Below are 27,165 nucleotides of genomic sequence, written 5' to 3'. Positions count from 1 at the left end.
GCCAGCCAGCCACCGCTGCTCTTCACCCTGGGGCTCCCACTCCCAGCTCCCTGATTTTGATCTAGCTTACTGGGCACAGTGAAAGCAAGCTAATTTTATGAGAGTTGCACCATCTAAGCAAATGACTTGGGGTGAGCTGTTTGACCTTCCTGATTGTCAGTTCCTCCCATTTATAAAATATAGCTGGAGGTAAAAGCTATGCAAGGGTATGAAAACAAGAAAAACAAAAGCCAAGCAAATAGCATGTGAAAGGAAGAGGTGCATGCAGAGTCATTATACATTATTACAAACAACAATGAGGGAAGGTCAGAAAGATGGCTCTGTAGCTAAAAGCCCCACCACCGAGCCTGGTGGAAGTTCAATGGCCAGGATCCACATGGTACAAGGTAAAAGACGACTCTCACAAGTTATTCTATGACGTCTGTACTCGAGCCATGTCATGTGCATGTGCAAGGGTACACACACACACACACACACACACACACACACACACACACACACACACACTACATATACATACATGAATGTGCCCATGTACTTGGAAATCATTTTCAAAGTGATTTATTTGAATGCCATTTTAATTAAGGTCATTCTAAAGCACTAACAAATTGTCACTTTAAAAACAAACTGTATTCAGAGTAATAGAAACTAAAGATGTTGAATCTGCTGTTCTAAAACAACAGAAAGCATTTTTGTTTTGGCTTTGTTTTGGTTGTTGTTTGTTTGTTCATTCTTTTACTTGTATGAGTTTTGCCTGTGTGAATGTCAGTGTACCACTCACATTCCTGGTGCCCTTGAAGTCCAAAAGAGACATTAGATCCTCTGAAACCTGCATCACAGATAGCTGTGAGCCACAATGTGGGGGCTGAGAGCTGAGCCTGAGTCCTCCAGAGGAGCAGCCAGTGCTCCTGACTCTGAGGTGCCTGTCCTGTCCTGCCTTTATGTTTGTTCGTTGCTTGGGTTTTCTGCTTGCTTGGCTGGGTTTGGCTTTATTATTATTAACTCTCTTTCAATCCTGCCTCTCTTTTACCTTGTACTTGACAGAGTCCTATAGATCACTTTCCAGTACAACTATCCCATTTACAAATGTCTGAAAATAGACCATAATATAAACACAAATCCTTCCCAGAACCCAGAACTTAACTTATAGAGAGATAGAGATAGAGAGAGGGAGAGAAAGAGAAAGAGAGATAGAGATGGGAGAGAGAGAGAGAGAGAGAGAGAGAGAGAGAGAGAGACAGACAGACAGACAGACAGACAGACAGACACACACACACACAGACACACAGACAGAGGGGGGAGGGGGGACTAAACAAATCTGTTTGGCACATATTCCTTAGCTCTCAACTGTCCTTCTGCCTCCTGCTCACCTGTGGGCTCACACACACAGAGGGAACCACAGAGAGCCAGGGGCTTCACTCACCTTTCCTAGGAGCATGAAGGGATCCAAAATGGTAGCTTTCATGACAGATGACAGAGAAAGGGTCGGTTGGGAAGGGCAAAGCTATGTTGAGGATATATGTTTCGGTATATGCGACCAAGTTTTGATTTGTGCTTGCCCTGTACTTTTAAAGCCCCCCTTTGAAAGTCCTCTGGCAGGGTGCAGCTTTTTCACCCCTGGCTAAGCAGGAGGCTTTTCTCCTCATCACAGCCTGAAGCCTTCGATCCTCAGACCTCCTGCTTATTCATAGTCTATGCATACACAAGTAAGTGATGTTCTCTTCCGTGTCTATTGAATCTCTTAAACTCAAGGAAATGTGCTTTTTTATTTCATTCTTCATCCCCAGGGATGGCTGATAGTGATTGAATTCTGAAGAGATGTGGGTGAGGCAGGCAATTCATGCCCACTTCTGTTAGCGCTTAAGATCTGAATTAAAGATTCAGTATTTCAGAAAAACAGCTTGATATATTAGCAGCTGACCTGAATTTTTATGCTGTCATTTAACTATTTTATGCTTGGCAACTCCATTTCTCTCCTCATGACTAGCTAGGGACCAACACCGGGTTCAGGGGTGCCTTCTTCGGCCCTGGGGGATGGGGGTGGGTCTGCAGAGTTGCTGCCATGGTTACTGAGGGCCCACGGGCTCTCTAGAGAAATGCTGTGAAAGAAATCTTCAAGTTAAACATGAGTTTAACAAAATCTTAATGTTAAGTGCTGACAAAAGAAAACTTTGACACAGTAAACTTAGCATAGGTTTGGGTTCTTTCACTGTTGTCTTTGCTTCTTCTGTGGTGCTGGAGGCAGAATGAAGCATCTTAGGGGAGCCAGGGTCATATTGTCCACTCAGCCTAAGCTTCACCCTTTACAGGGTTTAGCAATCTGGAATAAAGCCACCCTGAGAACCAGGAGAGCTTAAGAGAACTTGGCTCTGCAGCTTGGGTAGCACAGGCAGTGCCCATTGAAACACACAAAACAGCTGTGGAACTCAGAAATAGAGTAAAAAGTAGGGGTACCATTTTTAAGTCACTTTCTTTTTATAGGTTTTTCTTAATACCTGTGCATGTCTGTGTGTATGTATTCACATGTAGGAAGGTGCCCCAGGAGAGCAGAAGATGGTGTCAGACCCTCTGGAGCTAGAGTTACAAGGGTTGTGAGCTACCCACCGTGGGAGCTGGGAAAGCCAGTTCCCTGCGAGAACAGAAGTGCTCGTGACCACAGAGCCATCTTTCTCATCTTTAAAGTCATTTTCTTCTTAGAGGAACCTTCTGACCTGACTGGGGATGGACCATGAACTCTGGTTTCTAAGATGGTCATAGAGATGCCTTGATTTGGGGTTTTTTGTTTGTTTGTTGTTTTGTTTGTTTGTTTGTTTGTTTTTGTTTTGTTTGGTAACGTGTGGCTTTTGTATAAGTGGCTCCATTTTGGTTAGATCTGTTGGGGCTTGGCACTCAGTCCAAACCTATATTTAACATTATTATCCCATTTTGTATCCAGGAAATTTGGAAACCATATCTTACATCTCAAAAACTGTAAGTCTTTCCTCCTGCCTTTCTTCCATGCTAAGACCATTCTTCACATATAATTTCATAACAACTTTTGCTGTGTTTCAAAAGGCTACAATAAGATAGGTCACCAAACACTTTTTGCAGACATTTTTAATTATTATATAATATTTCCTTGTTCTGGTTATCTTGTTGTTGCTGTTGTAGTTGTAGATATGGTATAGCCAGGCAGTCCAGGCTAGCCCTGAACTTGCAATTCCCATTGTAATATTTTTCTCAGTTGAGAATTTCAGTGGTTTGGTCAGTCATGCCAACTCCTTCCCTCGGCTCCTCCTACTTCTACCTCTACCCCCAAAGCTTTTTAAACTTAATCCATCAACTCCAATTTATACTCTCCATCCTACACATCATCAGTTAACCATAGCTGCTCAGCTGGGGGGAGGGGCAGCTGGGGGGAGGGGTCATGAGCATTTTCCCCTCCATGCTCACTGACTTGATCCTAGCACTAGGTAAGCAGAAGCAGGTGGATTATGTGAATTCAAGGCCAGCCTGCTCTAGTAATCAACTCCAAGACAGCCAAGGCTACACAGAGAAACCCTGTCTCAAAAAACAAACAAAAAAGAAATGGATTGTCCATGGATCATGCAGCTTACAGACCTCATCAGAGAAGTTCCCTTGTACAGTAGACAGTGCTTAACACAGAAACTCACGTGGACAAACTGTAGAGAGTAAGACAGGACGTCGTAGCCCATCCTCAAGGCTCAGGGACCACCCCAGAAGAGGGACAGAAAGACTGTAAGAGCCAGGGGTTGTAGAGGAGTGGGACAAAACAGCATCTTCTGAAGGGGACAAGATGGATGCACAAGACAGGACCCACAGAAAATCCTCCCAGCCCACACAGCCCCACCCTAGCTGAGAAGCTAGAACAGATGTTGGCTTCTGGGGACAGGATAGGCAATGTCCCTTAAGGGTGCGGCCACTGGTAGGTCAACCATGGTCAAGTAAATGGCCTCATGCCCATGAATACATGGGTGTCAGAAATGGTCATTAGAAAAAAAGAAGGAAGGAAGGAAGGAAGGAAGGAAAGAAAGAAAGAAAGAAAGAAAGAAAGAAAGAAAGAGAGAAGAGGAAGTTAGGAGGGGAGAAGGACGAGGCGTTGGATCTGAAATGAGTTTCAGGGAAGGGTGGAAATGAATATAATCAAAATACCTTGTGTGTACGTATAAATGGAATGCTCCAAAAAAATCAGCACTACCCTAAGCTAATTTTTTGTTTGTGATATATGTATGTGTATGGTGTACATGGGTGATATGAATGAGCGTATGTGTGAGCACACATGCCTATGTGTCCACTGTGGGGACACAGGAAGCCTTAAGTGAATGCATTTGCAGTGCTGACATGGGAACAGCCTTGTCAAGAACAAGTGCTTCAAGTTCATGGCAATGGCAAAGCCTTCGCCCCTCAAGGTGAGGCTCGGGAGGACGGTAAAGCCTTCCTCTGGCCCAAGTTCAGATGTTGACAATGTGCATGAGCATTAGTGTTCATGAACATGTAGGCAGTGGTACAAAAATCCTCCCCCCTCTGACGTTTACAGCCGGAGACTGTCCCTACCAAGACCTCCTACCACTCCTAGGCCCTCCCCCACGTGAACATAGCAAACAGGATGAAGTCCCAGGCTGTCGTGTAGCTGGTGCCTCCCCATCAGACTGTGCACAGTGAGACTCTCCATGTTTCTGTGTCTCTCCTTTCTTCACCCTGTCACCACCTGTTCCCAGGACTAAGCTGTGCAAGGCACATAGTGCACACAGAGGCCAGAAGAACATCAGTGTCTGGCGCTACTGTTTGACACGGTTCCCTTAAGACAAAATCTCTCCCTGGACCTGGATCTAGGATAGTTGACTCAGCAGAAAAGCCAAGCTAGGGCCCTGTCTCCATCTGCCATGGCACCAATGCCTGATTCTCACAGTCAGGCCAAGCTCTTTTATGTGAGTTCTGAGACCTGAACTCAGGCCCTGGGGCTTGCATGCGAGGGCTGCTACCCACTGAACCAGCCCCACAGCACTTACCCTAGATTTTTAATGCATAAATGCACACCCGCCTTTCTATATATTGCCTGAAGACAGCACGGTAGCATAGTTCAGGGCAAATGACCTTGTGGTGCAATAGTTTTCCCACACATACTGTAAAGTCTCAATGGCATCCAAGGTTTGACAAAATACGACATTTCCTAGTTTTGAAGGAAAATTTCATTTCTAGCTGAGGCCATTTCAGCCCATTGTGTAGCGTAAGGATCCACTTAGTGATGCTCCAGGGTTCTGTGTACATTTTCCTCTGTCTACATAATCTCTTCATCTGCTTCTGTCATTGTCTCGGACAAGTGTGTACAAGTCTCCAAAATCCCAAGTTAAATAAACAAGTAAATAATTTCAGCTGAAACATTTTGGGGAAACATAGAAGCAGCAAATGTTGCTGCTTCAGAAAGGAATGTGAGCAGGGGAGGGGAGAGCTTCCGGTTATCCTCGGTGCCACCATGCTCACCAGGTGCATGTAATTACATCTCTCCAATGCTAGCGGGCGTGGTCTTCACGCGTGCTGCAAGCTTCCACCCACCACTACGCCCGTCCTTATGCTTTTCAGTCTCTGAAGAAGTGAAAGTATCTGGTCTGTAATGAAAACTATAGGTTAAAAAAAAAAAGTCAGCAAAAAGTCAAACTGTTAACAATTAAAATTGCATATGGTAAAGAATCCTATTGGGTAAATATTGTGAAAAATACAGCCCCTCTTAACTGAACACAGGTGTGCACGGCTGGCTCTGTACACTTGTACTTGGCAAAAATAGATGGCCAAGAAATATGACTAAGTTGTACAACTGGCAGAACTTGGTTTTTTTTTTTTTAATTTGACATACCTCAATATCGGGCCTGTTTATGTGTTCTTACGTTTCCTCTTTGAAGATAATGCTTTCTGTTCACTTGCATATTAGATTTTTATGTCTTTTTGCCAAAGTTTTGTTTTAAAACCCTGTGTATCATTCAATTGAAATGCTTATTGCAGGTTTTTATTAATTCTTTGAGAATTTTATACAATGTATTTTGATCATATTCCCTTCTCCAAAAACTCTCCAAGACCCATCCTCCCTGCTCTACCTCCCTGACCTTTGTCCTCATTCAGCCCAGTCTATAACGTCCATACTCTGAGGTGTGTGGTCACCCACTGGCCCACTGGACAACGGTGGACCTGAGAAGTCACACACTTGAAGAGGCCTGATTCCTCATCTCCTAGCAACCACCGAGAGCTCCTGATCTAGGGCCGGGGCTTCCTGCCCTCCCCACCCCCTTGCCAGGACTTTGTCTCCATTGCGCTTGCACAGGTCTTGTGATGCTGCCACAGCCACTGCAAACTTGATGTGCAGCTCCCCTGCTGTCCCTGCAGTCTGTCACCACCCTCTGCTTCCACAAAACCTTTCTACCTCCTTGCTGGGCCTCGGGAGCAAGGGTCTGATACGGAACTCCACAGTGTCGTATTCTCTGTACCTTGACTGGTCTTGGCTTCTCTGTGTAAACTGCCATCAGGTGAAGAAAGACGTTTCTATGGCCAGCTGAAGGCAGTTTGAATTTGGAATCTGGAGCCTCTTCAGAGGGTATGTAACGCCAGAGCCCTGAGAGGGTGGCCGTGGCCGCCCCATGCTGCTCCTGCTGCTGTTGCTGTTTGCTGGATTGCTGGTTGGGGACATCCTGACAATGAAGATAAAATTTTCCCCAGAGAACTTGATGCCCTTAGTGAGGAGGAAGCAGTCTAAGGATATTGATGCCGCCCTTCCCAGCCAGCCTTCCTCCTCACCTGCCTAGCGCTGGGGTGCGGGAAGGAAGAGCAGTGGTATGAGGAGGTAGATGAAAGAACCCAATAAAGTAGCCAAACATCCAGCTACAAATATACACGCTTTTCTCTTCACACCTGGGTCTTGTACGTGAAGCCCAAGTAGAGTGCTGTGTGCTGAGAGGACGCCGTTTCCGTGCTGGGTTCCTCGTTCAGTGGCAGGGTTAGAAGCACAGCCTCTGAGGGACGGGATGGGACCACGAGCCGGGTGTTAGAAGCACAGCCTTTGAGGGACCGGATGGGACCACGAGCCGGGTGTTAGAAGCACAGCCTTTGAGGGACAGGGATGGGACCATGAGCCGGGTGTTAGAAGCACAGCCTCTGAGGGACCGGATGGGACCACGAGCCGGGTGTTAGAAGCACAGCCTTTGAGGGACAGGGATGGGACCACGAGCCGGGCTGCTCAGGGAGACTCAAAGCCAAGAGGCACTAGCTGTCACATCCGTGTGAATCACTCAGGCCACACTAGCAAGTAGAACTTGCTTCCAGGTGGAACAAAGTTATCAGTGAGCGAATTCTGTACGATGCTTAATTCACACACATGACTTCCATGTATAAAGCAGCCACTGTGCAGACTGAGAAATGCTGACACAGAAGTAGAGAGGCAGTGGGGGACCACATCCTTGACTGCTTCACTCACCACTGAGAGCAAAGAGTGTCAGAGCAAGTGCACATAGCTGGCAGTGAAGTGAAGACAGCATGTTTTGCACAGTTACGGTAAAAACAAATCACATACATACACTATACACATGCACACACGGCATGCACACACACAGACAAGCTAGGAAACACATATTGAGTAATTTTGACGACTCTATGTACATGTAAAGTGATCTTATGGTTTCACTGAAATCTGTCATTACTTTAAAGGTAATTAAACTGCAAATTTAAAATATCACAACAGAGCTGGAGAGATGGCTCAGTAGTCGAAAGCACTGGTTGCTCTTTGCCTTAATGTTCTGTCGCTGTGAGGAGACTCTACGACTCTTATAAAAGGAAGCATTTAACTGGGCTGGCTCACAGGTCCAGAGGCTCAGTCCATTATCATGACGGCGGGAAGCCCGGCAGCTCACGGGCAGACACGGCACACATGGTGCTGGAGAAGGAGCTTGAGAGCTCTGCATCCAGATCCACAGGCAGCAGCACGCGAGAGACACTGGGCCTGGCTTGAGCCTTTGAAACCCCACCACATACTCCCAATGACACGCCCACCTCAACAAGGCCACGCCTCCTAACTTCTCTCAAGTAGCACCACTCCCTAAAGAGCACATAGTTGAATGTAAGAGATTCCTATCGAAACCACTGCATTCTTCCAGAGGATCCAGGTTCCACTGCCAGCACCCAAATAGCACTAACCAGTTCCAGAAGACCCAGCACCCTTCTCTGACATCCATGGGTAACGCACACAGATAGTGCACAAACATATATGCTGTCAAAATATCCACACACATAAAACAAAAAGAAACCTCTCTCCTCTCTCCCCTCCTCCCCCCCGTTCTCTCCCCTCTTCTCCTTCCTCCTCCTCCTCCTTCTTTCTCTCTCTGTCTCTCTCTCTCTGTCTCTCTCTCTCTCTCTCTCTCTCTCTCTCTCTCTCTCTCTCTCTCTCTCCTCCCTCCCTCCCTCCCTCCCTCCTCACACACCTTTAATCCCAGCACTTGAGAGACAGAGACAGGAGGATCTCAGAATTAGAGGCCAATCTGGTCTACAAAGCAAGCCAAGACTGCATAGAGAGACTCTGCTAAAAATATATCAAAGAAGAAATTGTGTGTGTGTGTGTGTGTGTGTGTGTGTGTGTGTGTGTGTGTGCGCAAGTTGAAAAGGATGACAGAAAGAAAAAACCATGTTTCTACCTCAAACTTTCCTCTCTGTTTTGAACAGAGGCCCCACAGTTTTGTTTGGCACTGGGCCTCAAAAATGACAGGGCCTACACAGAAAGTGTGTGCCCCGCACTAGCAGTCCTCACAGAAACACCGTCTCAGACAACACAGGGGAGTGACTGGGAGCTGGTGGCCGGAAATGGCCATGCAGGGCACCATCCCTCGCTGAGACTCTGCCCACATTGGGTTCATTTGCTCTCGTTTTATTAATAAATGTGTGCTAGTTCTCTGGCAATTTCATGCATGTGTATAATCTATTTTGAGCAGAGTCGTCCTTCCCCCTCTGACTTTCACGGCTTTTTCTAATGGCCTGGGGTTGCCTGCACATGCACAGGTGTGGAGCTACTTCCTGGCTACTGAACAGCTCAGCAGTGACAGCCTACTCTTATGCCCGGTAGTCCTGGGGCTCACATCCAGCCCAGTCTCTCTCCAGTGCCTGCGACGCTGTGCTTCTCAATGGAGGCCCTAAATGAAGTCGGCCTCCTTCTCCCCTCTGCCGTTTCTGAAAGCTGTTTGTGTTTTTCTGCTTGTGGACATTCCTATCTCCAAAGACAGCGCTAACAAGCAGGTCCCCTCTCACCCCTGAGTTCTCCCGCCTCTTCCTGTCTCACACCCGAATTCTCCCCACCTCTTCCTGTCTCACACCTGAGTTCTTCCCGCCTCTTCCTGTCTCACCCCTCCAGCGCAGCTAAGGAAGGCTCTAATTCTAAGGCTGGAGCAGATGATCCAGGGTGGCCTCTACCAGCAGGCGATCTAAAACCTTCAATGTATCACACAAGGGAACCTCCACTGAGGCTCAGAGAGCCGGTGAGGGGGTCCTTGTAGCCTGGGGTTAAGGGGACAACCTTAGCTTCCTGCTGGGGTGCTGTGGGCAGGTAAAGCCTCCGAAGAAAACACTGATAACAAGTACACAGCTCCATCTCAGCCAGCTGGTGGCTGTGGACCTCAGAATTAGAAATGAGACCCACCTCCGAAGAGCATCTACTCTCCCAGTAGGAGAACAGAGGCAAGAAGCACCGCCACCATCCCACACCGCTGCTCGAGGACCAGGGCCCATGGGCATACCATGTTTAGTTTAAGTGCGCTCAAGACCCATGTCCCCTTTACCTTGTTGACAACCACAATGCTCACGTCTGAGAGAGATTAAGATATAAAATTTTATATATCGGCTTTCGATAGAAATCAGTTTGGAAGCCTGGTGCAGGTGCAAGGGTAGATAGGGACTGTTTGGGGGGAGGAAAGGGAAGTAAGAGATGGGGAGGGAAGTCTGGGAGGGGAGCAAACACCAGTGAGAGACAATGAAGTTTGAAAATGTTGTAAGGAAACCCACTGTTCTGCATGCTGACACCACATGGAAAAAATAAGTAAAACCTGAGAGTTACTTTGGAGATATTAAATGTAGTGGCTCACTTTTTTCGTACAGAGTAAATTGCCATGAAGGAAAAGAGCAGCTTAAAGGTGGCCTCTGTAACACGTGGTCCGAGCAACATGGCTTAGGCTGAGAGCTGAGGACTTAATTAACCCTGCCACAGTACAGCAAAGGTTGTGACCATGTGGGAATAAAACAGAAGAGAGAGTTTATGCCTATGTCTATAAGAACAGCATTTTTAAACCACTGATTTAGAAGCAAGCAAAGCATTAGAATAAAAGTAAATCCAATTTTAGTTTGCATATTTGTTGAAGAAATAGAGTGTTTTGAACTACCTAAAAATGCAGCAGTTTAAAAGGAAAATTACTACAAATGCTTTCATACAAAATTTTAATTTGCAAACCACCTTGATTTGCTGCACATACTAAGAAGCTAAAGTAGCCAGCTTTTTTATGAAGGAAGTTAGCAAAAAGAGATGGAGGAAATTGGATAGTATTGTGGATTCAGTTTGTTGTAGCAAACAGGCATGAGTAATAAATTATCAGGATTAAGAAAGAAAGCAATGGCAGAGTGCCCCGGCAGCATCTCTAGAGCAGAGGGGGCTTATAGGAAGAGAATTTTATTTATATAGAGAAACAAATTCTGTTCTGTGCTCCAGTTGTTGGTGAATCCTCCAGTTACTCAAAGAAGAGTAAAAGAAAGGCACTGTCTCATTCTGCTTGGGAGACGTGAAACCTGCTCTGAGCATCTCGATCTCTAGCTATCTCAGAGCTTTCGAGAGAAGACGGTGGGGGAGGAAGGCTGGAAGAACTGCAGACATCATCTGAGATCACCCTGTGCCGCTGGGCCTTCCCTGTAGAAGTTCAGTGATCCGTGTGGATCTGAGCTCTTGACTAGAAACTTCACCTTCAAGGAGCAGAAGTTATCACAGTGATGGAGCAGCACGTGGGGATCCCCCAAAGAGTCGGGTGCATAGAGCATTGGAGCACACATGTGATGTGGCATTGACAGGACACTCCCATTTGACAAGATGCCTGCATGGTGACAGCACCTTCGTTTAGGATACTTTCTGAGTTGTTCCTTCCCAAACCTTCTTTACCTATTTTTCTAAGATCCTCTTCCAGCCAAGAGACTAAAAATGAAGACGCACAAGAGACCCGGTGGCACGAAGGCCATAATACTCAACAGGTGGTTCCTTCAGTAGTCCTCAGATTACACTGTCGTGTGATGTCAACGACAGCGGTTCTTCTGCCTTGCCATGGCGGGTCCACTTATACACGTGTCGTTTCACTGGGTCTGACTTAAATCCATTGGGACTTTACTAAGCAACTAAGAGAGAGTGAAAAGAAAAGAGACACCACTTCCTACAACAAGGGTTCTGCAAAATACATGACAGGAGACTCAGGCAGAAGGCTGAGTGAATTGTGCATCTTTCAGTGTACTGTGGAGTGCTTCACGGGGGGGGGGGGAGAGACAGGGAATCACAGGGGACGTGTCAGAAAGCATCTTGGGGTGTCACATGAGACCAAGAACATCAATAGCTAAACGATCTGCAGAGACCAAGGGCTCAAGATGTCAGCCTCACGAGAGACAAGTGGCCCAGGTAGCTCGGACCCTGGATGTGACACAAGGTGATGTGGACTGGCCCTCACAATGCCTTATGTAAGTGGAAGAGACCCGGCCCCTCCCTTACAGACCAGGAAGATGAACACAAACACCACAGAGCTGAGAGCGGAGTCCTTGCCCTTCTCAGAGCTGCAGCTCATGTCCAAGGCTGCAACAACCTCTAGTCTCACTCCCATGGGCCTTCCAGGCTGTCACCCTGCAAGCAAGAATACTCAGTTGCCTCTGTGTGTGTGTGTGTGTGTGTGTGTGTGTGTGTGTGTGTGTGTTACTAGTTGAATTGTGTCCCCCCAGAAGACATGTTGAAGACTTTGCCCTAGTACCTGAGAAAGAGAGCAGATCTAATTAAGCGGTAAGCTGAGATGAAGGTGCACTGGAACAGGGTGGGCCTCACCCCACGGGACCACTGTCATCAAGAGACGAGGAGAGGCAGGAACACTCAGAGGGAAGACATCGTGTGAAGAGAGACACAGTGTGGGGTTCTCCACGGGTAGACAGACAGTTTGGAAAGCACCGTGTGAAGATGCAGAAACAAAGGGAAAAAATGATATGAAAATGCCAGCACACACAGGCAAGACGCCACGTGATGCCGCAGACACATGGAAGACACCAGGCTAAGACACAGTCGCACAGAGAAGCCCTCCATTTGAAGACGACACCACACTGCCAGAGAGATGGAGCCTGCCAGACTGGAGTAACACGGTTGGAAGCTAAGGCCTTCCAAAGACACTCGATCCAGAAGCTGGGACTTGGCCTGCTAGCATTGTGATCTGGGTTATCTTGCCTCAGAACTGAGAGAGAATAAATGCATCTTGTAAGCCACCTGGCATGCGGTGCTCTGTCACAGTGTCCCTGGGAGCAGTGTGGCACCCGAATATTTCTGGGGAGTACTTCTGCTATGTCATCCTTACCTCAAGGACGAGCGCACAGATAGCAGGTGCATGTGAGCAGCCTTCCCCATCTTCGGGTCAGTGAGCAAGCCTGGAATTCACCTCAGCCTGCTGGAGGCCCGCCAGCTTTCTCACCTTAGTGCCTCCCGCCAGCCTGGAGCGCCCACCCGACTGTGACCCAGGAGGAGCACGGTCCTCAGAGCTCCGCCCCCAGCTTCCCACTCCCCCACCCCCCAGTGGAGTGAAGGTGAGCTAAACTCAGTGCTACAGAGTAAGATCAGGCTGATCCTGAGCCCACATAATCTGATAGAGAAGGGTGGGGCTCAAAGTTAAAAAGCCACCACTGGTCCTTGGAATCCTCCCTGCGGCTTCTCCCACCTCCTGTGAGATAGATTCCTAGTGACTCCAACTGCCTGTTGTTTACATACAGACTTATCCTCAAAAACATATTTTAGAGTTAGTAAACCAAAAAGATGGCAGTGCAGAAAACTGAGAAGGCAGAATCCAAAGAAAAGGGGCTGACTGTTAAAAAATATCACAAAAGCCAAAAGCCAAACAACAAGGATTGTCCTAGAATTTGAAACAGCTTTGGAGAGTTTGTTTGCCAAGAACAAAAAGAAAATCTCAATTTAAGGACAAAACAGAGGAGCCTTTAGAGAAAGGGAGAGGACAGAGGAGGAGAAGGGTGGCTCTGGGCATCCCAGCATCATGGAAGCTAACCACGCGTCATGACTGCAGAGCTCTCACAAGGAGGCCATCAGATGACTATGACTACAGACAGACTCTCACGAGGAGCCCATGAGATGACCCTGCGTCATACAGAGCTCTCACAAGGAGCCCATGAGATGACCCCGCGTCATACAGAGCTCTCACGAGGAGCCCATGAGATGACTATGACCATGACTACAGACAGAGCCGTGAGGAGCTGAACCTACTTGTCCAAGCCACAGGGCTGACATATGGTAGAAGTATGTTCAATGCTCTAGAGATTTTCTTTTGTCTTTTTGCTTTTCAGAATTCCCTGAGGTAAGGAGTGTTAAGACTTGACATTCTGCTTAGTTCATATCTGCACGCAAGATGGACAGTGAAGAGGGTCAAACTGAAGATCACACAATGGTTCTGCTTTGGGTTTTTTATATAAACAGTGGGAAAGGACAGCTTTCCAGAAAACAAGTAAACACACACACAAACAACACACAACCTACACATAAACATATGCACATCATACATAACCCCACAATATACAACACACAACCACCTACACACATACAACATATAAGCACACACATACAGCACACAACCACCCACACACAAATACACAAGGACACATACAGACACAACAGATAACATACACACAAAAACACAACACACAGACACCCCACAAACAGAAACACAAACATACGTGACCCCAGACACACACACACACACACACACAACTTAGTCTTTTCAAAAATTTTTGTTCAAGTGTGATGAAACTAGACAATAATGCAAGAAGAAAAAATCTGCTAAGGAAAACGACAATTTTCTCTGCCTTTGAATTTTTAAGTATTTGGCACAATCCTTGATAATAGTTCAAAGCTATTCTCCCTTACCAGCTGTAAGTTAAATATTAGAAGTGAGCATCCTCGTTGTGAAGACAGGCATAATGCAAGCATATAAAGCCGTCATTTCAAAGCAGAGCCTGTTTCTCCTGCAGCTGGTATTTTGTGAAAGAAGTCAGGAGCTTAGCACTTTTCTCCATGCTCATATGTAAACCTTGTGTTGCAGTGCTTACAGCCTGAAGTGAAACCTTTCTCTGTAGAAGGTTTGAAATGATGCAAGGGTGAAGGGCAGGCTGGGGCTTGAAGGCCATATATTAATAATGTCACCCAAGCTCTGCCAGCACCCTGGGGTGACCATCAGAACGCAGCTCACTGGAGACTGCATGGAGACCAAGTTGAGTACTTCGTAGGACACAGCTGGTGGAACTGGCTGAGTGCTGACCCTCCCAGCGAGTTGCCTGCTCTCTTGAACCTATGAACCAAGCCATTAGGTAGAAGAACGGTCTTAGCAGAAGTAATCACACCCCTTGAGATAAGAAGATTCTGGAATTGGAATACCTGGCTAAGTCCCAAGTCAACGAGAAGCATCCTTACAAAGGGTGAGAGAAGGCACAGACTCTAGGGAAGAGAAGGGAGAATGGGGCCCACCTCAGGCGCAGGTAATGGTCATCTCCCCTAAATGCCAAGGAGTCCTCATGGTAAGCACCCCAGTAACACTGACTCCACGTCCCAGAGATCCCACAGCATGTCCCAAAGCGCCACACTGAAGCTTCTGACTGTGATGGGCCCACACTCAAACCCTAGCAGTGAGTCCTTGAGCTTGTGTGCAGGATCTGCTGGTGTGCAGGTGGGGGTTCTGTGCCTAGCACTGTCTTCATGTGCCACATACTGTGTGCAGGATCTGCTGGTGTGCAGGTGGGGGTTCTGTGCCTAGCACTGTCTTCAGGTGCCACCTACTGTGTGCAGGATCTGCTGGTGTGCAGGTGGGGGTTCTGTGCCTAGCACTGTCTTCATGTGCCACCTACTGTGAACCATCTCAGTATAACCGGTGTAGAGGGCACACACAACCTTACAGATGGGGAAACTCACACCCAGAGACACTGAAGGATATGCTCACGGTGGCAAAGAGGGCCCTGTCATTCTAGAGTGCACACCTGCCATGCTGTGTCTCTTTTCTAGGGCTGCGCAAACAGTAGCACACACTTGAGGGCTTCGGCTTCCTTGGTTAATGCTTCCTCGGGGCTGTGAGGGAAAGGGTTGGGCACAGCCACACTCTTAGCTTGTATGTAGCCATCTTCTCAAGGAGTAGTTTTAATCCGTCCTTATTTCTGTGAGGATGCTAGTAGTACTGGAGGAGAGCGTATGCTGATTACTTCATTTTGCACTGGTCACCTCTGTAAAGACCCCATTGTGAGGTCATGGAGGTTAGGATACTAACACGCAGGCACCTAAAGTGAGTGAGTGAATGAACAAATGAATGAACGAGAGGGTGAACGGATGTTCATCAGACGTCCTAACACCTGGGGCGCATCTCCACTGCTGTTCTCCGCTCTCCATGTAGATGACGAACAGCTCGGGGCCAGCAGGTTAGGATCAGCTTGGTAGATTTGGTAGAGGTGTTAGCACATAAATCCATTCCCGGCTCTGGCGTTCCTCATCTGTGTGACTGTCACAGACATCTCAGCCTCTGATGCCACCCCTTTCCTTTTCTGACGAGCACATGTAGAGTTCCTACCGCATATGGCAGCAAAGAAAACAATAGAGTCTGAGGCAACCAGAGTGCCACTCTGCCACTGCACATCAGTTCTCTCTCTGTCTGTCTTTCTGTCTGTCTCTCTGTTATTCTGTCTATGTCTCTGTCTCTCTGTGTCTCTGTATATCTCTCTGTCTCTCTGTATAGCTTTCTGTCTGTCTGTCTCCCTCCCCTACTCTCTCCCTCCTTCCCTCCTTCCTCCCTCCATGTCTCTCTCTCCTCCCTCCCTTCTTCTTCTTCTTCTTCTTCTTCTTCTTCTTCTTCTTCTTCTTCTTCTTCTTCTTCTTCTCTCTCTCTCTCTCTCTCTCTCTCTCTCTCTCTCTCTCTCTCTCTCTCTCTCTCTCTCCAGGTACCCTTCCCTCAGCTTCCCACAGCATTCCTGAATAATGCTACCCTCCACTTCACCATCACTGGGACTTGAGACTTTTCTCAGGAGCCAACCTTGGTACAACAGGGATACAAGGTTAGGATCAGGGCTGTAAGGCCTCAAGTTGCCCAACTACAGGGCCTAGATATGCAGCAAAATCTCAGATTGACTTGAGCTGGTGTCTTTTCTCAAAGAGATACAAACATGTGAGACCCTCTGGATGCTTTGTTTGTCCCCCATGAGCTGGACAGAACAACAGTTACTATGTTCTGTTTTAAAAGAGTACAAGGTTAAGATTGGGGTCAGTGCAAACACAAGTGACAGGGCAGGTGCCAAGGTGCATGACTATCAGAGGAAGCCAGTGAGCTTGGGCCAATTGCTTCAACAAATACTAACTGACATCATGTAAAAACGATTAATATCAGTGCCAGAAAACAACAACTTGAACACAGATTCAGAGACAGTCCTTTGCCTGTAGTCAGAGCTCACAGGGAGAAGGGGCGGGTGTGTGCACATGCTAGGGAGGAGTACAGCGTGTAGTCAGAGCTCACAGGGAGAAGGGGCGGGTGTGTGCACATGCTAGGGAGGAGTACAGCGTGTAGTCATAGCTCACAGGGAGAAGGGGCGGGTGTGTGCACATGCTAGGGAGGAGTACAGCGTGTAGTCATAGCTCACAGGGAGAAGGGGTGGGTGTGTGCACATGCTAGGGAGGAGCACAGTGGAGAAACAAGACCCAGCCCACATTCAGGTCTAAGGAGACCTAGCAATGCAAAGACAGGTACTCCTCGGTGTGTGGCTTGTACAGCTGGGTAAATCATGTGTGTTCACAAGAACTCGTAGGTGTTAAGGATGAAGCCCTGGGAAGTGAGAAAAAAAAAATGCAAGCTCGGAATCTCTTCTGATGACTGGCTCTCATACAAATACATGGGCTGGAGCAGACTCTGCATTAGGAAGCAGCCCAGTTATACAGCCATCTCAGTGACTGTGCATTAGGAAATAGCCCGGTTATACAGCCATCTCAGTGACTGTGCATTAGGAAGTAGCCCGGTTATACAGCCATCTCAGTGACTGTGCATTAGGAAGTAGCCCGGTTATACAGCCATCTCAGTGACTGTGCATTAGGAAGCAGCCCACTTATACAGCCATCTCAGTGACTGTGCATTAGGAAGTAGCCCGGTTATATAGCCATCTCAGTGACTGTGCATTAGGAAGCAACCCGGTTATACAGCCATCTCAGTGACTGTGCATTAGGAAGCAGCCCGGTTATACAGCCATCTCAGTGACTGTGCATTAGGAAGTAGCCTGGTTATACAGCCATCTCAGTGACTGTGAATTAGGAAGCAGCCCGGTTATACAGCCATCTCAGTGACTGTGCATTAGGAAGTAGCCCTGTTACACAGCCATCTCAGTGACTGTGCATTAGGAAGCAGCCCGGTTATACAGCCATCTTAGTGACTGTGCATTAGGAAGCAGCCCACTTATACAGCCATCTCAATGACTGTGCATTAGGAAGTAGCCCGGTTATACAGCCATCTCAGTGACTGTGCATTAGGAAGTAGCCCACTTATACAGCCATCTCAATGACTGTGCATTAGGAAGTAGCCCACTTATACAGCCATCTCAGTGACTGTGCATTAGGAAGCAGCCCACTTATACAGCCATCTCAGTGACTGTGCATTAGGAAGTAGCCTGGTTATACAGCCATCTCAGTGACTGTGCATTAGGAAGTAGCCCGGTTACACAGCCATCTCAGTGACTGTGCATTAGGAAGCAGCCCGGTTATACAGCCATCTCAGTGACTGTGCATTAGGAAGTAGCCTGGTTATACAGCCATCTCAGTGACTGTGCATTAGGAAGTAGCCCTGATATACAGCCATCTTAGTGACTCATTTGTTTGGCAATTATAGTACTGTATGTTATTACATTAGAATAACATGATAATTTATCATTTCATTGTAGCACCTATTTTAAGTACGCAGAGTTCATAAATATTCTGGGGAAATGCCACATTTAAAAAAAATACTCCAATTCTGCATTTATCTACTAATTACCTTCTTAAAATAGTATTTACCAATGAAACAGAAATGCAACATGGCTTATTTGATGCATACAGGCTCTTCTCCCTGGGAATAAAGTAGGTCATCTGAGCACCACAAAGGAAAATCTGTACTTTGTCTGTTATTGTCTTATTAATAACTTTATTCTCCATAGACTTCTGTTAAATTAGACAGCGGACTTGAAACTGCAACAAGCAACATTTTTCAGGGTTTTTTTAAACTGACATTTTAAATTTCATTTTTCTTTACTATTTTATTAAAAATATACAAATGGTGTTGCTTATCAGAAAACCACTATAATATGAAGTAAAAACACACAGGATGCATCATAGGCTTGCGATGCAAAGCTTGATGAGCACCAGTGCCAGGGTGGCACTGGCTAAGTAAACAGTCTTCTGCTGTACAGGGTTAGGATTCCATAGATGTATTAAGACAAGGCTTATGGTGCTGTGCTCTTGTCGTCGGAATCACTTCCCATGCTCCCGAGATACCTGTTTTGATGTTGGAACAGTGTAGGTTTTGGCCATGAGGGTTCTGCTCACTCAGCCTTCCTGGAGCTCTCTGCTCTTGTCCTCTCTCTTTCTCTAGCCAAACTCCTGGCCAGACTCTGCTGATGGAGATTCCTCCTGCTGCTTACTCGCTGGGCCCTGGGCCTGATCCTGCAAACAGCCCCGTGGGCACCCACTCGGTTTCACTAACATCTGTCCTTCCCTGTACTCCTCTTGTCTTACTGAGACCTGGTAAGAACAGGACTCTCAGCAAGTGGCCAAGTGAGAGAACCTGGCGTGACAAACCCAGGAAGGAAAAGCTGGCGCCTCCCCTCCTGAGTTCTGGGACAAGAGGATGAGAAAATCTTGCTGGTTTTCTTTCCTTCGTTTGTCTTTCCCAGTTTTCTCTCCTGCAATCAGTTAATACAACCCAAGGATATGAGATCTGAACCTTGAGGTCCAGACCTACTAAGTACAATGTTTGTAACGTTTGACCCTGGATGAATGCCATGCCAAACCCAGGCGTGGTAGGCTAGACCCATGCTCAGTAGTTAAGAGCACTTACAGCTGTTGCAGAGAACTGAGGCTTGGTTTCCAGCACCCTCACAGCAGCTCACAACCATGGGGTCCAGCGCTCTCCTCTGGTGTCCAAGGGCACCAGGCATGCACACTGTGTGAGCAAAACACTCATAGACATAAGGTAAATAAACATTTTTTTAAAAAGCAAGTGTTGGGGAGAACCATAGTTGTCTGTCAGGGCACCATGGAGACTTTCTGTATGTTTAAATGAAGTCAGAAGACTAGCCCTTGTCAGAGTGACCTCTGCCCCCTCAAAAATATAAAAATGACTTTTAAGCCTCCGTAAAGCTTCTATATTTGGGCCAACTCTCAACTTTCACTGCATCCTGCTGAAGACTACCCTCACTTACCCCCCAAGCCCAGCCACCAGGAGCCAGGCATAGCTTCCATATAGGTTAAACAGGCCAGGCCTGTTTCTGTCCCCAGTGCAGGAGTGTCGGGCCACGTATGCTCCTGGAAGGACTGTTGCGTGGTAATTCCACCACACTCCCTTAAAGCCAAGTAAAGTCTGTATTGCTGGCTGGTGTCTGCACGGCTAACTTGCCCAAGTCACGAGGTCCTGAGACTCTGCTTTCGTTGTCTTTTATGCACAAAACCACATTCTGGTTGATAAACTTCAGTTAACAAGAGCAGTTAGTGAGTCGCAAACCACAGAAGCCAAAAAGCAAGTTTTGTTGAAGTAGGTAAGTAATATCTAATAATGCTCATTACAAAATTAGCCTATAATTATTTCCACAATATTATTTAACCCTCTATCAGTCAATAAAAGACACAGACACCTGTTGTATTTTAGAACAGGACTTATTTTCCCTGTGGCTGGGCAGATATTAACCCCCTAAACTAGCTCCCAATATCTCCCAGCCTCCATCCTACACCATCTGTTTTAATCATGTCTATCTGGGCTATTTACCATCCATAATGTTATTCATCTGGGCCACTTCTTTCCATGTTGAACTTCAGAGTTCATCCTGTCCCATGTGGCTGTTTCCTGTGCCATGACAACCTGCTCCTTCTTCCTCCTCCGGTCCTTGTCTCCTACCCAAGATCCTCTCTGTCCCGGAAGCCCAGAGAACTTTCACTCCATCCCTTCCTTCTGCCTGCCCAGGTGGAGGCCTTTTTTAAAGGTTTACACAGCTAAGACAGGTGACCATGTGCAGCAACTGGATCTTGGGAGCCAATAGTTAGCATCAGACCAACCCCCAACAAAGGTTAGTGTACATTTAGGAAGTTTCCTGTATCCTGGAACTACAGACTAAATCTCGGATGGGTTAGGTCTTTGCCCCCATCTTGACAGGCGTTGGGGCCTACGGGTTGAGTTCTAGAGTCAAAACGGTTCCTTTAACAGGGTATCAGTTGTGTTCAGTCCTGTTCCAGCAGGAGCAGCTCAGAGTGTGAGGCCCTTCATGGACACGCCCTTCTGTCCGCAGTCCCAGGAGCCCAGGGAGAAGCTTCCACATGCATAGACAGCTTACAACTGCCAAGGTACACGCCGTACATACCGGAAGTTTTCAGTGTGAATAAAAGCTGTAACCTACAAAGATCTTAGTGAGTCTCTGGCCTAAGAAGTTCTGCACAGGCGTGTGTGTGTGTGTGTGTGTGTGTGTGTGTGTGTGTGTGTGTATGTGTGTGTGTGTGTGTGTGAGAAGCTGAGGCCTAAGTCTTCACTTTCACCTTGTTTGAGAAGAAAACTGTCATCACCACATTCCCCAGTCTAGCTGGCCAGGGTTCTGTGGAGCCTCTGTCTGCCCCCATCTCACCACAAGGCTCTGGTACTGCAGGTGTGTGTTAACGTGTCTGACTTCAGTGGGTTCTGAGGATCCACATTCAGATCCTCACATCAGCACACAAACACTTCACCCACTGAGCCGCCATCCAGCCCTTGGAGCATGACTCAGCATAACTCAGTTATCCCTTAACTGGGTGTGCTGGTCCACACACGCCATTAATCCCATTATTCAGTTTTCCAGGCCAGGCCCATCTACATACAGAGTTTCAGGACAACCAGGGCTATGTAGGCAGAGACCCTGTCTCAAAAAAACAGTAGATAGATAGATAGATAGATAGATAGATAGATAGATAGATAGACAGACAGACAGACAGACAGACAGACAGACAGATGAAAATATTCCTTGAATGATGCTGCATGAATTTGTGTTACATAAATGCTTATGTATCAGACACTTTCCTAAGGTTTCTGGGTAGAAATTTATCTCATATTTCATGCAGACAACTATGCTACAAGATGAGACCTCCCCCCAGGACACAATCAGTGAAGACCACACCTATCTCCAGCAATCAAAATCTTGTTAGTTGCAAGCCTCAGACTCCAGACTTCACTACCTCACTGTGAGGAACCACAGCCATTTCCTTCAGTCTGCTCTCTAGAGTGTCTCTCCAAAGGCCTGGGCCAAACAAGACAACCATCCCCACAGCAATGCCTATGGTAAATGGCACCATGTGGAGGACCCACCAGCCCAGTTCCTCACCCGGGCCACAGCCAAATTCCCAGTATATTATGTAGAGGCTCAGACTGGAGCGCTTGATGGCTTTCCATGTCTCCCCCTCTCCTTTCCACACCCTTTGCCTCAACACTCTCTCTCTCTCTCTCTCTCTCTCTCTCTCTCTCTCTCTCTCTCTCTCTCTCTCTCATGCATGCATGCATGCACACACACAGACATGCATGCGCACACTCGCACACACATGCATGCACACTAATGAATAGACAATAGTTTCCAGCTCTAGAGCATTTTAAATCACGATTCAAGGAGGGAAACTCATGACCATGAGCTTCCATAAAAGTATAATCCCAATACACCTCACAATTCAAATCACTCAACAGCTGCACCTTGCCTTGCCCTTTGCAGCTCATCCTGTGGTTCCAGGCAGGCCATCTGCCCTTCCTTGCTCACCCCTAACCTTCACCCAGTTTCTGCTAAAGTAAGCTGCACTTGTGGAGAGTCCTTCGCTCTCTGATTACTCTGAAGCTGGGCCAGTGAGGAGTCCTGGCAAAGATGGGAGAAGGGTACACAATCTACCTTAAGCTTGCTGGGCTCCGGCTTCTGGAGGTTTCTGACGCTCTACGTATAACACCGACTTATTTTATTTCAGCATGAGGGTGTCAGAGCCATTGAGACTGGAATTACAGACAGTTGTGAGCTGCCACTTGGTGGCTGGGAATTGAACTCAGGTCCTTTGGAAGAGCAGACAGTGCTCTTAACCACTGAGCCATCTCTCTAGACTCCATAACACCGACTTACTATGGCTGGGCTCTGGCACTATTCCTTGGAGTTTCCCCCAAGTGAGCTCCCATCTCTGAAATCCCTTTGGCATTCTCATGGGAGGGGCAGGCCCTTTACTGCCCACATGCTAATTGAGAGTAGAACTGTGCAGGAAAAGAGGTCCTGACAGGAAAAGATAAAACACAGGCCATGTTCATGCACTCGAGGGATCATCTGATAGTTTCATGAAATTACTGCAAGACCTGTGAAGCCATTTTTTCACATCCAGTTGCTTTCTCTACCCCCTAACCCCAACACCTCCCCGCCCCCCAATCTGGACATTTGTTCCCAAACACAACAAAGGAGAGTGATGTGCTGAAAGGAACAACACAAGTTTTGGCATCTATGGGCAAAACATAGTACTGTGCTTGTTTTTGTGTGCCCTAGGAAAGAAACAACGTGAGGGGAGGGAGATTTTATTAGGAGCTGGACAGCCTCCATCGTCACTAGTGTTCAGAGCTTATTGCTTCGCAGTCTTTTTATATGAAGCTGGGGCCACAGGCACACCTTTCCTTTCATAACTGCTTGCCTTGTATATTATTAAATTTTTGAGCGTGGACTGGGCTTCTACTGTAGTTTTAAATTTTAATGTTTCTCAAATGATTTGAGAGAAAAAAAAACTCCATTTGGAGAAAAGTTAAAAGACTCCAGAGATACTGATAGTACAGTAGTTTTAACAAAGGAATGGCCATTCTGTTTGTCTTGTGAACTGCCCCTCTGAGTGTCGGGAATACACGTGCTATCTTGCAGAGTGTTCAAGATGGCTGGGTGTGAGCAGTGAGATCTATGCACAGCAGAAATGGGGCAGTGCAGGAGAAGACTCAAGGGACAAGCTATGTAGGACAGCTGTGGCCGGCTTTCAGTGGCCTCTGCATTTCGGAGGTTAGCACGGCTCTTGACGCACAGTGAGCAACACTGAGCGTGGGCACATCAAGAAAGGAGCAGAGAGGCAGCACTGGCGGGTCCTGCTTCACATCTCCAGGGGAGGGCAGATCAAGCTGGCCTGGGAGCACCAGTTCCTCTCCTCTCACAAGCCCTTACACTCCTGACTTCTGCTCTGCGTGAATGGGGCTCACACTCAGATTACAAAATCACAAAAAATAGCTGTGGCCATCGATTCTGCACAGTGTTATCATGACAGGTTACGGGACTGCACTTCCTGGGTGTGGCTGAGGTCTTTCCGGAGTACGCTCATGCTTGCACATGAGGGCTCAGTGATGCAAGTGGCACTAGTCCATGTGTGTGGGCACCATTTGATTGTTGGGGAATCTGGAGACAGCAGAGGCAGGGGAATGGCAAACAGCCCATCTTGTTCCCCTCTAACTTTGGGGTGAGGCATCTCATCTTCCTCCGGACTTGGACCTGGATTCACACCTTCTGATGGCTCTCTTGTCGTCAAGCTTCCAGAAGTGGCACAGGTCACACAGCTCTCACTGTTGCTCGGGTTGCACATGGTGGGCAGGGGACATCTCCTTCCCTATAGCATGAGCCAGTGCCCCATTCAATCTTCCTTCACGGGTATAAAAACACAGGCTGGCCTCCTGTTGGCTGCGTTTTTCTGGAGACTCCCAACTGGGGCTGTAACTAACATGGTTGTTCTCTGCCCAGTTTTCAGGGACAGCACCTGACCTGTGCAGGATGTCCCCTCGGCTACTTAAGAGGCAGGGAAATCATAGGTTCAGGTCCTTTCAGGTGTGCAGAAGAGTTCAAGGCAAGCAAAGGCAACTTAAAAAGACTGTCCCAAAAATCAAAAGGAGGAAGAGGCCTAGGGACAGAGCTCAGCACTTGGGGCACTTGCCTAAGACGTGTGTGCTGGGGTCACTCTCATTACTACAAAGAATAAAGTAAAGTAAGATGAACTAAGAGGACTTCGGTCCCTTACAGGGTTATCAGACTCTCCCAGCATCCCTGCCACATTCTGCTCGACCATCCCTGGGAAGGAAGAAGGCCTTAAGGCATGGTGCCTGAGTAGGAATGGCCACCAAAGCTCATAGGCTTGAATGCTTGATCAGCACAGAGTGGAGGAAGTGTGTCACTGGGGATGAACTTTGGGGTTTCAAATCTCGACCCAGGTCCAATGTCTCTCTCTTCCTGTTGCCTGTGGATGTGGATGTAAAACCCTTGGCCACACTTCCCACCACGACGATAAAGGACTAAACCTGTGAAACTGTAAGCCAACCCCAAGTAAATGTTTTCTTTGATAAAGAGTTTCCTTGGTCATGGTGTCTCTTCGTAGCAATGAAATCCCAACTAAGACAGAAGTTGGTGGCAGAGTCTGGGGTATGACTGTGATGGGCCTGGCCAGGCTTTTGTTTGGAGGAATGTGGACTTTGGGACTTTGGATTAGGAAGCGTGGAATGCTTTAAGTGGGGCTTATGGGGCCGTCCTAGTAGGAACATGATAGACAGTGGTGCTGAGGGTGACTTGAACTATGGGGGCCTGACTCAAGAGGTCTCAGAAGAGAGGAATGTCAGTATGTGGCCTAGAGACTGTTCTTGTGATATTTTGGGCAAGAATGTGGCTGCTTTCTGCCCTTGTCCAAAAAAAAAAAAATCTGCCTGGGGCTAATGGAAGAGTTCCGGAGTTACTCTAGTGTTAGCTGGTACTGGATTATTAGTGGACACTTACAGAGCTCTAGAATGAAAAAGATCAAACTGGGCAAGGAAAAGTCCAAAATGTACAGTGTGAGGAGGAACGGAGCACTGGGGGGAAGTGTAAAGAACAGCCTGATCTGGAACAGAATAAACAGAGTGGTAATCCCTGGGCAAGACCCCACCCAGCTAAGCTCCCACATGTGAAAAGGAATTAAAGAAAAGCTTGGTGGTGCATGTCTTTCATCCCAGTTCTAGGGACACAGAGGCTGGTGGGTCTCTGTAAATTCAAGGCCAGTCTGGTCTACAAAGCGAGTCCAGGACGGCCAGGGCTACACAGAGAAACCATGTCTTAAAAAAACAAAAACAGAAAGCTGGTGGAAATGTATTTATTTGAGGGGGCCATATTCTAGCCCGAGCAAGCAGCTTCACCCATGTGATTATTACTTCAAAGTCAAGGACACCACAAAGGGGTTATGGGACATCGGAAAGCCACCCTCTGTGGAGGCCCAGAGAAGCCTTTGTCTGAAGCTGTGAAGAAGAAGCCTGCATTGCCTTGCAGACCTCTCGATGCTGGAGATGCCGGAGTCCTGAGATACGTGCCCAGGACAGCTGCCAACAGAGCGGAACAGCCCGAGAGAGAGAGAGAGAGAGAGAGAGAGAGAGAGAGAGAGAGAGAGAGAGAGAGAGAAGCTGCCGGCAGCAGAGCTGAAGGGAGCCAGAAATATGAAGAGGCTTTGACCTCAAGCAGGGACATGTTTAGAGTTTGCCCTGCTGGGCTTTGGTCTTGCTTTGGTCCAGTATTTCCTCACCATGTCCCCTTCTGGCGATGCATATCCTGTGCCACTGGATGTTAGAGTGAGATCTGCTTGTTCATCCTCATTATACAGGTGGAGACAGTTAAGAGACTGCCGTGAGACCCAGGAGAGACTTTGGACTTTGGAACAGTGTTGAGACTGTGTAGACTACGGGGACTTTTGAAGTTGGATGCATTTCTGCATTCTGCTGTTTCTGTAAGTGTGTGAGGGCTGGGGAGTGGAATGTGGTGCCTGAGTAGGAACACCCCCATAGGCTCATAGGTTTGAGCACTTGGTTACCAGAGAATAGCATATTAGGAGGTGTGGCCTTGTTGGGGGAAGTGTGTCACTGGGGGTGGGCATTGAGGTGTTCAAGCCAGGTCCAGTGTCACTCATTCGTCCTGTTAGCTGCAGACACAGATGTGCAACTCTCAGCTCCTTCTGCAGCACCATGTCTGCCTGCACACCGCCATGTTTCCCACCATGGTGGCAGCAGACTAAACCCATAGGCAGGCCCCAGTTTATGCTTTTAAGAGTTGCTGTGCTCATGGAGCCTCTTCACAGCAATAAAAACCCTAATTAAGACAAAGGATACTCGCATAAGGCACTGGCGGGTCAAAGGAGGCTGAGACCATCCACCTCTGAGAAGGAGACTGGACTGGACGTGGGTAGACAGCAGGGGTCAGCACTCTTACTTATGTGCGTTTCTTACATTCTCTCAAGTTCTCTTTCCTTCCTGGGAAGTAGACATCATAGCACCCAGGTAACAGATGGGTTGGGCAAGACTGATACAAGGACTGGCAAAATCAGCTTTTGTTCTTTGTCAGGAGAGGCTCTGACATCTTGATCACACACTCCCAACTCCTCAGAACCCGTATGATCAGGACCATAGCCTCCACTTCACAGCAGAGGAGACCAAGGGCCTGAGAGAACAGGACTAGTTCTGTCTCCTCGGCTCCATCCATCCTCCCACTCGGCCGACTGCCTTCCTTCTGTGAGGCCAATTGTTGTGCGGTAGGAACAGTGCTCTAGTGAGTCACGGGCTGGAAACCGAGCTGACACAGAGCTCAGCCCTGCATAGGAGCATCGGTGAGGGGGCTGGAAAGGAGAGCGGCTGACCAAACCCTTCTGGCCCA

The 27,165-nt window shown here is 47.6% G+C and overlaps 1 protein-coding gene across 5 annotated transcripts in view; it reads right to left on the bottom strand.

Moving 5' to 3' along the window:
* The window catches only part of LOC311585346 (zinc finger protein Pegasus-like), a 139,771-nt gene that overhangs the window by 100,535 nt on the left and 12,071 nt on the right, over positions 1-27,165 (bottom strand). The window contains exon 3 of one of the 5 annotated variants that reach the window (XM_084760435.1): positions 5,121-5,618. The exons of 3 other annotated variants lie outside the window; for them this stretch is intronic. In XM_084760435.1, the coding sequence (XP_084616561.1) occupies positions 5,495-5,618 (124 nt within the window). In that variant the 3' untranslated portion in view covers positions 5,121-5,494. Of the gene's footprint in view, positions 1-5,120; positions 5,619-27,165 lie in introns of those variants that run through there. One more of the 5 variants, XM_084760437.1, reaches the window with a different exon arrangement.

The sequence above is a fragment of the Acomys minous genome, assembly GCF_964271855.1.
Source record: "Acomys minous genome assembly, chromosome: 15".
Classification (NCBI taxonomy): Eukaryota; Metazoa; Chordata; class Mammalia; order Rodentia; family Muridae; genus Acomys; species Acomys minous.
Note: the sequence above shows the minus strand (reverse complement) of the source record. Positions and strands in the feature narration are given on the sequence as shown.